General features: G+C 35.7%; 1 protein-coding gene across 6 annotated transcripts in view; it reads right to left on the bottom strand.

The window, feature by feature from the left end:
* Positions 1–783: 783 nt before the first annotated feature.
* RANBP3L (RAN binding protein 3 like) overlaps positions 784–16572 on the bottom strand; it is a 56559-nt gene continuing 40770 nt past the window's right edge. For 4 of the 6 annotated variants that reach the window (XM_061393723.1, XM_061393726.1, XM_061393724.1 and 1 more), the window contains 7 exons: positions 16416–16500; positions 13571–13673; positions 13085–13215; positions 11091–11211; positions 9114–9256; positions 5175–5364; positions 784–3129 (listed from right to left, as the gene is read on the bottom strand). In XM_061393723.1, coding sequence (XP_061249707.1) covers positions 3086–3129; positions 5175–5364; positions 9114–9256; positions 11091–11211; positions 13085–13215; positions 13571–13673; positions 16416–16500 — 817 coding nt within the window. In that variant the 3' untranslated portion in view covers positions 784–3085. Of the gene's footprint in view, positions 3130–3306; positions 3483–5174; positions 5365–9113; positions 9257–11090; positions 11212–13084; positions 13216–13570; positions 13674–16415; positions 16501–16572 lie in introns of those variants that run through there. The other 2 variants (XM_061393725.1, XM_061393727.1) reach the window with 2 other exon arrangements.

Genomic DNA, 16572 nt, shown 5'->3' with positions numbered 1-16572 from the left:
AGAGCCCATGCTCCCCAACAAGAGAAGCCACTGCAGTGAGAAGCCCATGCACCTCAGCTAGAGAGTAGCCCCTGCTCCCCTCAACTAGAGAGAACCCAGGTAGCAATGAAGACCCAGCACAGCCAAAAAATTAAATAATTAAACACTACTATTGATAGATAAGAATGTTTTCTATCAGAATGTTTAGATTAAAAGAAAAGAATTTGTATTTAGAAATCTAAATTTAGAAAATTTAGAAAAGAATGTTTAGATTAAATGTATGATTGGATATCATATTAAATATATCTAGAATATATTTAGAATAATTAATATTCTAAAATATATTTATCTAAGTAATTTTTAATAAAAGCTGGTTCTATGAGAGAAGATGTGTGCTTTGGAGTCACCTACCTAATAACTTGTGAAAATAACTATCATTATATGATTGATCTCTTCACATTAAAGAGAAGGACGACAAAGGATACAGAAAAGTCAAAAAGAAGTAGGCTAGATGAAGATATCAGGGAGATCCCCCAGAGAAGGGAATGGCAACCCCCTCCAGTATTCTTGCCTGAAGAATTCCATGGACAGAGGAGCCTGGTGGGCTATGGTCCATAGGGTTGCAAAGAGTCAGACAGGACTGAGTGACTGACACTTTCACAGAGCAGAGATGAAGATATAGGACAAGGAGAAACTATAAGATGTCCCTATTTCTATTATCACTCCAAAATATTACTAAATATATGCATAGAGAGTATCAGGAGGAATAGCAGAGTGGAAATGGGTTGAAAATCATAAGGTAAATATGTTTCTACTTTTAATAGCCATGCCATAATCCTCAGATAAAACATTTGAAGCATTGAGAAAGTTCCTCTTTACACTAAACACGGGGCAAGGAAGAACATGTCAGGAAGGTAAAGAAAATCTGTTTCTCTGCTTTACTTCAACAATTTAGTATAATCCTAGTGTTCCCATACCAGCTAAGGTCTTAGAACCAATTCTTTAATATCTTCTCAGATGTCTCCCAATTTATGTTATGCTTCTAAAGAAAAATTTCCTCTGAATTTGTTCTGCATCAGAGTCACTCTTTTAGAATTAAAAAAAAAACAACTTAAAATTCCTGATTTTCCATTCTTTTGACTTTTCCTTCATGTTAGAGCTCTTCTTTATTGTTTTTTTCCTTCTCTAGACATTTTCTCTCTTCCTCTCTCTCATTAACTTCTCTTCAGTTCCTGAGTCATTGCTTAATTTAGAAGTAAAGGATTTTATTTACTGTATTTCTTCTATAGTCACTGGAAGAATAAATGAAAGTTAGATACTCTTAGTAGTTACAGAGTTACAGGGAAAAAGTAAAACTTGCAACAGTTGTAACATACTACCTAAATTATAGTCTAAAAGAGTAATTCAACTTTCATATGCTAAGCTTTCGAGCCTGAGTTCAGATTTGACAATAAATGCACATATATAATTGCTTTTACTATTATATATGGTACTATAATAAAATAATGTCGCTTTTTTTTAAAAGTATATTCAAATGTATATTTCCAAATGAATATTATTCTCCAACAAAGAAATGAAACTGTAATGTTATGCCAAATATGTTTGTTTAGAACTTTTTAAGAAATAATTTTGTAAGTGTGAGTTATTCCTTATTATGGACTAAATGTTTGTGTTCTTTCAAAATTCATCTGTTGAAGGCTACTTACAATGTGGTGATATTTGGAGATGGGGCTTTAGGAGGTAATTAGGGTTAGAAGAGATTATGAGGCCCTGGTCTAATGTGATCACTGTTCTTGTAAAAAAAAGACACCAAATAACTTGCTCTCTTTTTCTCCCCACTCACTCCCTGTGCTCCCACAACAAAGAGGTCATGTCAGGTGGTAGACCCTACAAGCCAAGAGAAGAGGTCTCAGGATGAAACCAACCTGTCAGCATCTTGATTTTAGACTTCCCAGCCTCTAAAACAGTGAAAAATAAATTTCTGTTGTCTAAGTCACCCAATTTGGTATTTTGTTATGGCAGCCTGAGTAGATTAAGATGCCTTTAAAGGAATATTGTTTAAGGGAGATAATCAGAAGTCATTTTGCCATGGGGTGATCATACTGGATTGAAAAGTAACATGTGGCCATAAGTAGTGATACTGATTTTCCTGTGTAACTCCTGAAGTATCTCTGAAGCACATCTCAAAGGAGAAGCATCAAAATTCTGTTGTGTGCAATTATTGAAATTACTGTGGCTTACCTTAATAATGGCATTTAAGAAAAAAATTAATTTGGCTACATATGATATATTTGTTTTTTAAAAGGTCTTTGTACAGCCACACCTACTAGAATATTAATGGAAATTTAATTATATAAGTAAAGCAAAGAACACATTAACATATTTCACTTTTTGTATACTTACTATTTTAATATATAGGTAATGTATTTTGCTCATTCCTTCAACAAAAATTGGATACTGACCTTGAACCAAGCATATATCAAAGTGCAATAGACATAAATGCAATAATAGATATTCTCTTTAAAAGAATTTACACCGTGAATAAATAATCTTTTAGAATTAGGGAATCCAAAGGTTAAACAAAAACATACATTTCCCAGAAGAAAAAACATGATAGAACATGTTATCATGCAGTTATAATGTTTTTCAAAGAAATGACTCTGGAACTTTTGTAAAATATGTTTTATGGCCAGACAAAATATGACTGAAAAATAAATACCTTAGTGAGATATTTATCAAATCACAATTTACTGTATTAACTATTGTATCCATCAATGTGATGAACAGCCCAAATTAGTAATCAAATCTTATTCTAAATTAACTTCTTTTAAAATAATAAATTTTGAACTTTCATAGGCCATGTGTTTCTTAAAGTCTGTCATTTTCTTCACAATAATCAAAATACAAAACCTCAGAATTATTATACTACATCAGAGAAACATTTTAATTGCAACAAATTATATTTCTTAAATTTTTCTGTTAAATTGTTCAAGGAATGAATAGGATCTTCTCATTTAGTGATTAGGATGGTCTAGTTTTTTTCAGTAAAGTGATTTTTTTCAATGAGGTGTTTTCTTTGTAGATGTTGTCATGTTCATAGCAGTATTCATGAACAGGCAACAGACTGTCTGTGGGTCCACCTATAAGAATCTGTGATATAAATGTAAAATTGAATACAATTGAACATGAATATTCATGAATATGCATGCTATCAAGGAAATGAAACATATAGAATCTATATTTTTAAGTAATATTTGGAAATGTTCCTAATTATAAACATAATATTTTCATATAATTAAACCTTCCCTTAATTCACAGGCAACAAAGTTTAAAAAGTCAGACATTTTATTGCTTCCATTACATTTAGCATTTATGTGCAACACTCCTGGAGAAAGTGCTAGAAAAGTTAGCAAGAAAAGATGGGTTCATATGATTGACATTTACTTTCCCTTATTCCCACTGTTTCTCATTTTGTTTGAAGATAGTCACATATCACCCCTTTCCTGAAATGAAATATGGTAGAATACAGGATCTATTCATGAACATGACATTTGTTGATGAAATAATTTTGCAACTTAATCTTAATTACAAGTTAACATTTTTAATGGATCAGTTCAATCGTTCAGCCATGTCCAACTCTTTGCAACCCAATGGACTACAACATGCCGGGCTCTGTCCACCACCAACTCCCAAATCATGCTCAAACTCATGTCCATCGAGTTAGTGATGCCATCCAACCATCTCACCCTCTATCATCCCCTTCTCCTGCCTTCAGTCTTTCCTACCATCAGGGTCTTTTCCAATGTGTCAGTTCTTTGCATCAGGTGGCCAAAGTTTTGGAGTTTAGCTTCAGCATCAGTCCTTCCAATGAATATTTAGGACTGATTTCCTTTAGGATGGGCTTCCCTGGTAGCTCACCTGGTAAAGAATCTGCCTGCAATGCAGGAGACCCCAGTTCAGTTCCTGGGTCGGGAAGATCCCCCTGGAGAAATGAATAGCTACCCACTCCAGTATTCTTGCCTGGAGAATTCCATGGACAGAGGAGCATGGCAGGTTACAATCCATGGGATCACAATTGGATATGACTGAGTGATTTTCACTTTCACTTTTAATGGATACCAGCTCATTTTCTAAAAGACCTCATTCTATTGTTGACAATATAAATGTTATAATGATTTTAATTTATAAATTTCATGCAGTTAAAAAATAATTAAACCTTTTATTTGATAGTAACAAGAAAAGTCATATTTGCTTAGGTCTCTGGCTCACTGAGTCTAGCAGTTTATGATCCTGCTCTGCATGTTTCGTGTATTCTTCCTTTTGATTACATTTTTAGTACTAGGCCAAGGAAGCTATTTCATCAAGTTTTGCACATGTTCTTTGATAGATTCTTAAATTATGTATGATTAAAATAGCTTTAAGATTTAAATGATCAAAAATTGGGGAAATGCCTGCTAATACACTATTTTTGTAAGTCCTTTGTCAGTCCTCCTTAAAGCAAAATTCAGGGCTAAATGAAACTATTACTGAAAATACTCGGATGACTTTATTGGAATAGCTATATCTGTATAATAAAGCTGGGCTTATTGTTTCCTTGACAAGGTTTTTCTCCAAATATAATGATGGATTTTAGTTTTAAATTCACTCATCAGGACAAGCACTAAAACCTAAAAATCCATTAATCAGTGGTTCCACTGCTTGTTCAATTTACCAATCCTGATGTAATAAAAGAAACAGCACTTTTTGCCCTAAGTAAAGAAGGTCTTTGAAAGAGAATAAACAGGGTTTATCTGTCTTTCAAACCAGATTTGCCTGTTGGCTCCATTACTAGTATTTATAATTTCTCTTATAATGGCCAATAATAGGAGAATGAGAACAAGTGAAGAGAAATATGAATATATGATTAGTTTCAGTGTAGCAATGAATACTTTACATTGTAAATATGGTTTTTTATGAGATGTATATGCAGATGATATGCAGGTATTGCAATAAGCCTGACTTTTGGTGAAATCCCAAAACAGGCCTCTGTAGAAGTCTGATTTTCAGACCTGCTTCTCAGATCCAAACATCTAGGGCTCTAACCCCCACCCACTTTGAGCAGACAAGTTCCACTTTCTAAAAATCTGTTTCCTATAAAGGGTTGTGAATAAGATCTCCTTCTTAAACCTCAAACCAACAGAAGAAAAGTCCTTTACCTGATCTAGCTTTAGTAGCTTGGATGAGATCCTCTTCATCCTCATCACAGCTATCATAGTTACACTGTTGGAGGACTGTCTCTGACTGGCTTTCAGTTTGATTTGCATCTGTCCGCTTGTTGAAGCTTCGAAGCGCAACAACACGGTGATGGATGGCTGCGTGCATACGTCCTGTGTCTTTGGCACTGGCCTACAAGAGGTAAATTAAATTTGTTAAGAATATAAGTAACTCAGTGATAGCCACACTTTACAAATTTGTAATCTTTCACTTTTAATAAGGAAAGAATTATATGACACAAATCTAGAATGTAAATAAGCCTAGAAACAAAAGGGTAAAGAGCCAATTCATCTTGAACCAAATTGAATCCTAACATAGATAATTTGATAAGAGGTCCCAATCTGTGCCTTTTAAACTGAGAAAATGCAATTTTGTGATTTGAAGTTTATATTTGAGTTTGTTTATTAAGACCATTCTTCCTCCAAACTATGTTATGGTGTATAAAATTAGAGAGTTAGCTGGGGAAAAAAAGACTTTCATTTCCTTTACATCACTTGCTTAGACAGCCCTGAAAGCTGCATTTGGTGGTTTAGTCACTAAGTCGCCCACCAGGCTCTTCTGTCCATGGGGTTTTCCAGTCAAGAATACTGGAGTGGGTTGTCATTTTCTTCTCCGGGGTACACAGGGGATCTTCCTGACCCAGGGTTGGGACCAGAGTCTCCTGCATTGCAGGCAGATTCTTTACTGACTGAGCCCCCAGGGAAGCAAGCTGCATAGCTCTGCAGAAAGGTCATTCAAATGGTCTATGATGTTGTACCATAAATACATCAGAGGTCGTTGCTTTCTATACTTTTCTATTTTTCCTTTTCAATACTTTTTCTATTTTTACTTTTGCTATTAATATAAAAAATAACAGTGAGAATAACATTGGTATAACATTCGCTGTTGTTATATTTTTATTTTTTTCAATCCTTATAATAAAACTGTAGGTTAATTATTTAACAATAATTTATTTGCTAATTTTTATATTAATGAAAGCATATAGTACAGATATTAAATAAATACTTGTTTTGCTTTCCCTTTACAGATAAGAAAATTATGGCTCAGAAATGCACAGCTTGTCTGAGTCTACACAGCTAGTTGACGGATTGGCTGGGACTTGGTTTTCGTCATCAAAGTCAGCACTCCTTAAGTTAACATGTCAGTGGCTTACATTTTTGGATCTTTTCACAGTTTCAAAGAAAATCTGGGAAAAGTTTTCTCTTTGCTAATCTTTCGAAGAGCTACCAAATATTTCAAATCCAAGAACTGAGGAATGAACCAACTACATGCCAACTTTTTGGGAGAAGAGTCTTAAATATAGTTTTTTGTTAGTATGTTGCTAAGCTGCCTTAATTATTTTTAGGGAAAAAGTACAAATGAAATAAAATACTTTTGTGTCTCATATTGTATTAGATATATAGCAGGTGTTGAGTAAATATTTGTTGACTTTTCACTAATTTAATTTTTTGTATTATGTGAAGTGAAAGTCGCTCAGTCGTGTCTGACTCTTTGCAACCCCATGGACTATACAGTTCATGGAATTCTCTAGGCCAGAATACTGGAATGGGTAGCCTTTCCCTTCCCCAGGGGATCTTCCCAACACAGGGATGGAACCCAGGTCTCCCTCACTGCAGGTGGCTTCTTTACCAGCTGAGCCACAAGGGAAGCCAAAGGTATAATTTTTCTTCAGTAAATTAATTAACAAAAAATATTGACAGAGTATTTGTAATTGAAACATAAATACTGTCCTGCTGCCTTGATTTTTTTTTTACATTAAAATTTAAATATGTCTTTCACTGGTGTAGAGTGTATATATACATATATATGCATATTGCCAAATTTATTCATGTATTTTCATTCAAGAAATTCAAAACAAGAAGTAAAAGCACAATGATATATATTTTTTGAACAAATCTCCAAAGCTTAAAAAATTTTTCCAGGAAGTATCATAAGAAAATGCTAGTGAGAATGAAAATTGGTTAAGTCTTTATAGAGATAAATTTGTTAAGACAGTCAAAACCTTTTCCCAAGAAAAATAACATGTATGTACATAGAGGATTCTTTGCAGAATTTATAATAATGAACACATTGAATTACCTAAGTATTTAACAAAGTGGAATTAGTGGAAAAAATTATGGCATATAATAGAACAAATTATTTTCACCTATAAAAGAATTCTTGAATGGACTACAATTTAATAACAGAAAACACTCATTTTCATTGATAAGTGAAAAGGTTACATATGTGTATTTCACAATCAAATGTTAGCTATTTAATCTTCTCCATCAGTTTATCAAGTACATTGTCTTCCATTGGCAGATGAGTAAAATCAGGTTGAGGAAGGTTAAATTACTTGTCTGAAAGTCATACAGTATGTACAATATGGTACACGTGTATATAAACGTATCGACACATATATATATTATAACATAAATATATATTATAAAACTAAAATATAAGACCAAAATGTTAATAGTGACCATCTCTAGGAGTGGAATTTGGGGTGATTTTTATTGCATTTTGTTTGCTAATATCTAAAAATTACCCTACAGTTTAAAAAGTCAGAATGAGCCAGATATTGAGCAGCAGAATCTAGTCATAGTTTAATCTAATCTAATCATAGTATCAGACTTGGTCTCAGGCAGGGTGCTTTAGCCACTCAAAGCCAGGGGCATCTGGTCTAGCAGAGTATCCAATATTATCTGCCTAAATGGTAAACAGGATTTAGGCATTTTACTCTAAGATTTTAATACTCAACATCACTTATGCCTAACACTGCACTAAAATCGTTAGTTTTTCACCAGTGGCCTCTTGCCAACTTTTTTTACCATTATTATGTGGAAGCCAGTTTACTTGTATTATCGTCTTCTACCTGAGTCACTTGGATACTCAGGCTTCTCACATCTTCTGATTCTCAGCATGTGGGGGATATCCAGCCTTTTTTCTCACCTGACTCATGTCAGCTTTGTCTCTTTTGCCTGGATCTTATATTTGAGGTCAAGCATTCCTGCTGCCAGGATAGCTAAAGCTGTTGTGAACCTGTTACCTTGGAGATTGACTCAAGTCCAGAATTGGAAATTGCTATTGGACTGGTTCTTTTAACTTGCTAGCCCTGTGTTTTTCCACTTCTCACTGGTTCCTTTCCAGTGATCTCAAAGCCTCAATTTCAGCACACAGTGTAAGCACTGGGGTGTGGATTGTGCTGGCCTCCTAGGAGCCAATCCTGACGGTAGTATCTCTGGTAATTTAGTAAGATTCCTGACATAATTTTAACAGTAAAGAAAAATGGAGACATTTGAAAGCATATACCAATACAGCTGTCTTAAGACTAGTACCAACTGACTACTTTAAATTGGTGTTAATCTCTAAACTTCATATCAAATTTAGGTCTGGTATAGACTGGCATGCTGCAGTCCATGGGGTCGCAAAGAGTCGGACACGACTGAGCAACTGAACTGAACTGAATTGAACTGATTAGACTATGCTATGCTATGCTAAGTCACTTCAGTCGTGTCCGACTCTGTGCGACCCCATAGACGGCAGCCCACCAGGCTCCCCTGTCCCTGGGATTCTCCAGGCAAGAACACTGGAGTGGGCTGCCATTTCCTTCTCCAATGCACGAAAGTGAAAAGTGAAAGGGAAGTCGCTCAGTCGTGTCCAACTCTTAGTGACCCCATGGACTGCAGCCTAACAGGCTCCTCCGTCCATGGGATTTTCCAAGCAAGAGTACTGGAGTGGGGTGCCGTTGCCTTCTCTGGATTAGACTATAAACAACCATAATAAATGGCTGATTTTTTGCCAGTGGTACAGGTTAGTACAATAAAATGGAAAAAAAATTAGTGACTGCAGAAATCTATAAATAGTAGGATAATCCTCTATCACTGAAATTTGTCACTTACCTGAATTAAAAACACTTTGATGTTACAGTCTTCTAAATCAGTAGCTGTTATTTGTAAATTTTTGTGATTTGCTCTTTGAATCTCCATCTGAGCCCAGAGTTTGCTGTTGAGAATCAGCCTCAGGCTGCCTTGATTGCGCATAACTAAAATAGGAAGGTGAATTTATCAGGCTTTAGAACAGTTGATTCCTTAGCCTTTCAGAGGAATTTGCCATTATGAAAGCAAATAAATCTGGTAGTTGTTTTTCAGACTCTGTTTTCACTACTAAATTGACATTTAATTGACTAGATTATAATTTGGTTTCCAAACTGAGCTTTTATTTTGTTGGAAGACTCTTTAGCTTAAGTGCTAAAAATGCAATATTCTTTCACTGTAATATTTTAAAATGGTTAAATTTTAGAATTCCATTGAGGACCTAATGGTGAGAAGAATATTTACCCAAGAATTGCTCACAATGGACAAAACTGAAACAAAAGCTTGAAGCATTCAAAAAATGAAATTACTTAAATGATGGTACAGCTATTGAAGATATTATGACCTCATTAAGAATACTGAAAAAAGGTAATTATTAATGTGGAAAGATGACCATGGTATACTATATAAAAGAAAAAAATCAGATTAGAGAGGAATATAAACACCATGTATCACAAATTTTTCAATGTTGTGTATAGATTAGTAGTAGTGTTAGGCACTCAGTTGTGTCCAACTCTTTGTGACTCCATGGACTGCAGCCTGCCAGGCTCCTCTCTCCCTGGAATTCTCCAGGCAGAATACTGGAGTGGATTGTCATGTCCTTCTCCAGGGGATCTTCCCAACTCAGGGATCGAACCCAGGTCCCCTGCATTGCAGGCAGATTTTTTACCATTTGAGCTACCCAGGGAGCCCCACATTCATTGTATACAAAGTCCTTAAGAATATATTTTGTTAGCAAAGGCTAGCTACTACAGGAAGACAGGCCTATGAGTAATTTAATTTTTTTTTCCTTTTTGTCAGTCTATATTTTCTGTCTTCTGTAATGGACATGTATTCCCTGTATAGTTTTTTTAAAAAGGTGTTTTGTCCATTTTTTGGCAGGTAGTGGAAAGACAGAAATTAAACCAGAGTAGAAAACAACTAATACCTGCCTTGGGAATTATACTTAGGTCATTTAGAAACCTGTTTCCCCATGATCCTACTCTCTTAGTCTGAATTCTATTCCTTACTCCCTTCTTGAGCTTGCTATCTGAAACTCAACAAATATCCATTTACCAGCTTCTGCTTGTAGTCTCCCCCACAAGCTTTGACTGTTTAATATTGACCAGTAAACCCATCCCTGCCCAGATCTCTGCCTGTGCTCACTTTCAGTCTGGACCTCTGAACAATGCCCAGTGTGTCTCTTGGATGCCAGAAACCTCCTCAACCTTGCAGTTTGGCTGACCAGATTCTGACCAACACTCTGCCTACAGGATTCGATAACCACACACCTTTATTTACTTAGAAATTGACCTTTCATCCCAACCCACATTCTGCACTTAGAATGCCAAGAATGAATTACAGGACAAATACTCTCTTTAGAAAAACTATTCCACTTCAAAACTAAATCCATCATATTCCTTTAAATAATAATGGGATCACTATTTAGGTGTGTGCTGGGCTGGTCAAAGGTGCTTTATATGCATTTTCTCACTGAATTCTCACACTCACTCACTAATTCATGGACTTGCTGTTATCTGCATTTTTAACTGATGCAACTAGAGTAGAAGGAGATTAAGTAATTTATCCAAGGTCACTAGTTAGTAATGGAGCCAGACCTGGAAACTGTGTGGTCTGACGCCAGAGCCTCCTTTAAACAGGAAGCTCCTATAGTACCTTAAAAATAATATTGTGTTCAGCAGTCTAATCTATTGACACATAACACACCTCTAGAAAATGATGTGTATCTATATTGGGAAATCTTCCCTGAAAATTAGTGACTTGCTTTACAAAATGATTCCTTACTTAATCTTGACTGGAATGTTCCGCAATCACTGCGTGCTGTGTCATTCAGTCTCAAAGCTCCTCTGCCCCTTTCAGTCCAGGACTGTGTTGTTTTGTTGAATCTAAAAAGCTTGCAGTTGATCTAAAGGAAATTTTTTTTTAATGTCAAAATATGAAACATTTTTCAAAGTGATTTCTTTCCTTTGCTATAACACTTTTGTCTGATATCTTATCAGGATAGCCTTTGTTAATGATTTCTAAACCAGCTTGAAAATTTTATTTAGTTTCTAAAACAATACAATTTTTGAATAGTTCAAACATTAAAAAGCAAAAAGATGTACAAAGTGAAAAGTAGCTCCACCAATACTAGTTCCCATCTACCAATTTTCACGCCCTACAACAGTTGATCACTGTTGCTAAATATTTTGTTTATCTAATATCTAGATATTAGATATTATATTAGATAAATTAGAAAAATTAGATAAATATTATCTAAATATTTCTAGAGATATTTGTATGTATATACATGTCAATATATATATATTTTCCTGTTTTTTTTTCTATAAATGGTAGAATACATATGTCTGCATGTTGCTTTTTCACTTAACGATTTATCTATGTATACCAACTTTTAAAATAAACAGTGTTATTTGAATCAGGTAATTTATCTGAAAATTAAGAAATCATGGAACTATTTGTGTGCTTTAAAAATTTTAATAAATATAGCATCAGAACTAGAATGTGATACCACAGAGTACCATACTATAATTTAATGCTTACCAGTGGCTCTCAAATACTACTGCGTACAAGAATCCCCTAGATGACTTGTTAAAAATATAACATGTCAGGGCCTCACCCCTAGTGACTACCTCAGTGAATCTGGGATTAATCTGATCTGAGAGTTATGCTGTGAGACACATTTGTACAGTAAATGTATCAGTAGATCAAGGGGGAAGAAAACAGGAATGAAGAGAGTTTGGGGTAAAGCAGATGGAGAAAGCCTAAGGGAAATCTGTGCTTTGTTGAACATGATTGAGGTGTAGTAATTACATTTCATATGCGGAGACTGATAGCTACGCCACTCATTGTTCAAATCCTATGCTGCTGCTACTAAGTTGCTTCAGTCGTGTCCAACTCTGTGCAACCCCATAGACGGCTCCAGGCTCCCGCGTCCCTGGGGTTCTCCAGGCAAGAACACTGGAGTGGGTTGCCATTTCCTTCTCCAATGCATGAAAGTGAAAAGTGAAAGTGAAGTCACTCAGTCATGTCCGACTCTTAGCGACCCCATGGACTGCAGCCTACCAGGCTCCTCCATCCATGGGGTTTTCCAGGTAAGAGTACCGGAGTGGATTGCCATTGCCATATTCTATGTGTGATACTATATACCACATCTTTGAAATTCTTGATTCATGTGCAATTCAAAACTTACTTAAAAGAACTTTTAGGATAAACAAGGTCCTACTATATAGCACAGAAAGAACTATAGTAAATATCCTGAGATAAACTATAATAGAAAATAATATAAAAAAGAAAGTATATATATGTATGAGTCACTTTTCTATACAGCAGAAATTACCTCAACATCGTAAATCAACTTTACTTCAATTTAAAAAAAGAGCTTTTAAAGGAAAAAGAAAATTTTTATTATCTTGAACTGAAATCAGTTTATCTCTCTGCATTTTTAATGTTCAGTGTAAATAGAATTTTAAGCCATTTGATAATAACTGATAATAAAGCTGACATGAAAAGTATAAAATATAGGTCTGGAGTTACTTTAAGACTGAGTCCTTGGCTGTCTTCTTTCTAAGGGACTAACATGAATGTGAAGCCTGTAATCCATTTTCCTGCAAATTACACACACAAATGTAAGAATACAACAAAATGTTGGTTTAATATTTGAAAGCCTCAAACATTTTGCCAGGTCTTTATGAAAACTATACTTCTGCCTTTATCTTTAAAGTTGTCTCTGTTGAGCGTAACTTTATTCCAGAAAGAGCAATACACAATATACAGACCTCTAACACATTGTGTTCTGCCTCCTCCCCTGTTATAATATCAATTTTCTCCAGCAAACATTTTGGTGATGGTTTAAAAGAGAAAGCAGTAGCTGATTCAATTAGGGATATATTTTCAATAGTGTCTGTTCCTAAGAGAAAATAGGGGGAAAGAACATGTAAAATGCCCCATTTTATCCACTGTGAAAGTTCTTTTTTGCCCCTGTTAACATGCACGTCTCCTTAGCTTTTTATAACAATGACTGTTTCCAAAAAATCAAACTGCTCGTGTTTAGGCATATCTCTTCAATGATCCCCCATATCATGAAGTCCAAAAATTATGCAGGCTTTTATATCATGTAACCAAATTTATATGCTTTAATCTTCACTAAAGATTTTAAACAATGGATTTTGGCTTTTGTATTTTACAGATATTAAACAAATGACATGGAAAAACAAGAAATATACTAGTTGAATCAGATGTTTTACAAATGAAATAATTCTTACTTGAGTTTGGAGAGTTGATAGGAATTTTTAGAGTGAATTTGAATGGTTTTTCCTTGATGTATAAATCACTTTCAAGTTGAGGCTGAGTGAGTTTTTGAGTACCCTACGTGGAAGAAAAAGATGTCTTGCTTAATTTTATTTCCATATATTTGCAGTAACCCAAGAGATACTTTTGTTCTTCTGTCTCAATGTGGCAAACAAACCCAACAGCTCTGTTTTTGTTTTGGGATCCTCTTGTGCTGAATGGGAACTCCTCCCCATTGTTAGAAAACCTTGGTTCTGATCTAAGGAAACAATCTAGTCACCACCAGCCTACTTCAGGTGGCATCTAGTTCCAGGGACAATGGGAAACCTTTCAGAGACACACAGGGAGGTAGCAGCTGTTCCAAGCTACCACTACAACAACCTAATGCCTTGAAGGAAGTGCAACTGATGTCACTTTTTCAAATTATTTCAGTATTCCCAACAGTCCATTCTTTCTATCCTTTTAATGTAAAAAATTAAAAAGTTGTCCAAAGAACCCACTAGCTATCTCATCAGATCATTATTACAGAATGAATCCTAACTTTTCCTCTGACACAGCAATGGCTTTTAAGGCTGCACACCTGGGGCTTTTGCACATGTGCTGTAATCGACACCTGTATGAAAAAAAAGACCAAGTAATTGCCAGAATATTTACAACCTCCCACACAGTGCTTGTATAGCTCCCTGCAGAACAGGGAGAATTGAAGGATACTTCAGAGCTTAGTTTTATATCTTTTCCCTTATGAATCAAGATTCTTTCATTTTATTTAACTGGGCCTCAGGATAATCTGTTAAAATTGGTAGAGATGGGTATAATTATTTCCATTTTAAGAAAACAGAAACTAAAGCACAGAAAGTCTAATGACTCACTCTAAAAGCACATAACCAGCAAACAAATCAGGAGGCATCATGGCCTTCAAATCATAGGGCCACAGGATTACAGGATTAACTAAAGGACAAACACAGGTGATCTCTTATAGCTCCTGCCATCCTAGAATGTTATCCACTTAAGAAGACAGGAAGCTCAGGTTCCTTTGTAAGCCAGCCTTGAAGTGCTCATAGGAAATGCACACAGGTACCTACCTCCTCACGCCAAATCTATAATCCCCATCGTCGTTCATTTGTACTGGTATCTCTCTCTCTCCGTTCTAGACTGTAGACAACTCTAGAGGACAAGGTCTTCTTTAGCTTTGTGTAACCGGATGGTTTTCAATCCTGTCTGTACGTTCAAATCACTTGACATCTGACCTTACCCACAGAGATCCTGATCTAATCGGTTTGGGGAGATGACCAGGCATAAAAAGTCCTCTGAAGGCTCACCAGATGATTGTAATATGCCACCAAACTTGAGACCAGTGCCAATGCTTTATGTACCATAAAAACACAGATGGTGTGTTAACCATGTGTTAAGTGAGTCAAATGTTAAAGTTGATCCCATGAGGTTTGAAGAGTATTGTATTTGTGACTGTGACATCTTACAGAAGCTATGACTAATCTAGAATAAATGTGCTTAAACATACTGCCTGCAACTTCACTTGGAAGTTGGTCCATTCTGGTTCAAATCCAAAGATGTGGGTCAACAGCTCTAGGATTGCTGGAGCCGACCTTCATCTTGGGAGTGACAGAAAGGCACTGCTAAGCTGAAGAACTGTGATGCTTCTCTTGGAATTGGCGTTGAGCCTGAGGCAGGTGTAGAATAAGCGAGATCTTAAAAGTGACTGGTTTGATTAAAATCTTGGAATAAACAGACCTCAGGAGTTGGTCCTTTTGTTATTCTGAGTCATAGCACAGGTTTTAAAATCTGTGCATCTTCCATGGGATTCTTCATGTAGCTAAAGCCCTAAGACAAGATAGCATCCTTGTCTTATCTCAGCTAAGATTCTGGTCTGGATGAAAGTGCAAAGAGTATTAAGATGTGTTGGGCCAAATAAAACCATGGGCATGCTTGCTCCACAGCTTCCATTTGACTATATAATTCTCCACTCTACATCTTGCTCTGTTTTAGAAACACACCCTGCGGAGGACAAAGCAGCAACTGCCTCACACAGGAGGATTGTTGTTTAGTCGCTCAGTCGTGTCTGACTCTGCTGTCAGACTCTGCTGACCCCATGTACTGGAGCCTGCCAGGCTCCTCTGTCCTTGGAAATTTCCAGGCAAGAATACTGGAGTAGGTTGCCATTTCCTCCTCCAGGGGATCTTCCTGTCCCAGGGATCAAACTCATGTCTCCTGCATTAGTAGGTGGATTCTTTACCACATGGGATGCCCCATGTAGGAGGATGCTTAAGGAAGATGGTAATAATAGTCAGGTTCCACTTGGCAAGTATATTCCCATAAGCAAGTAAAATACTATGATTCCCTCCTATAGCTAGCAAGAAAAACATCTGTCAGTGTAAAAACTTGACAGGGGAAGTTTGTGATTAATGAGAAAAAATGCAAATCATTTTAAATCCATCTTGTTATGAAAATGCTATTGAAAAACTACATTAAAATATCATGACCAATTGAGCTTACTTAACCATTGCATATAATTCTAGGATTTCCTTGGTTTCCTTTGATTTAATGCAAATCAAAGAAGTATTTAATATTTCTCATCAGTAATAATGTTATAATTAGACAATTCCCTTCCTCTGTGGGCTCTTGTCTATTATTCTAACAACTAGAACTTGCTTCCCAGGAGAATCTCTCCAGTTAAAGATAGGAAAATGTGCCTTTGAACTCAGTAGTTAAAAAGTATGCTCCAGTTTAACATTGTTTTAATTAATTTGCCTTTAGAAGTGACAGCTCTCTATATAGTAATAGAAACATTTGCCAAAATCTTACCAAAACTCTTTCTACCATGTTTTCTCCAAAAACAAAATCAGAACTGCAGCTTTTCATAGAATATTTATCTTCACTTGGTTGACATCTGTGGAAAAGAAATAAGCATTTGCTATTTTAAATGTAGTAGCAATGGATATAGCCATATTAAACCTTAGTG

This window comes from Bos javanicus, chromosome 20 (genome assembly GCF_032452875.1).
Source record: "Bos javanicus breed banteng chromosome 20, ARS-OSU_banteng_1.0, whole genome shotgun sequence".
Lineage (NCBI taxonomy): Eukaryota > Metazoa > Chordata > Mammalia > Artiodactyla > Bovidae > Bos > Bos javanicus.
This window is presented reverse-complemented; position numbering and strand designations above follow the sequence as displayed.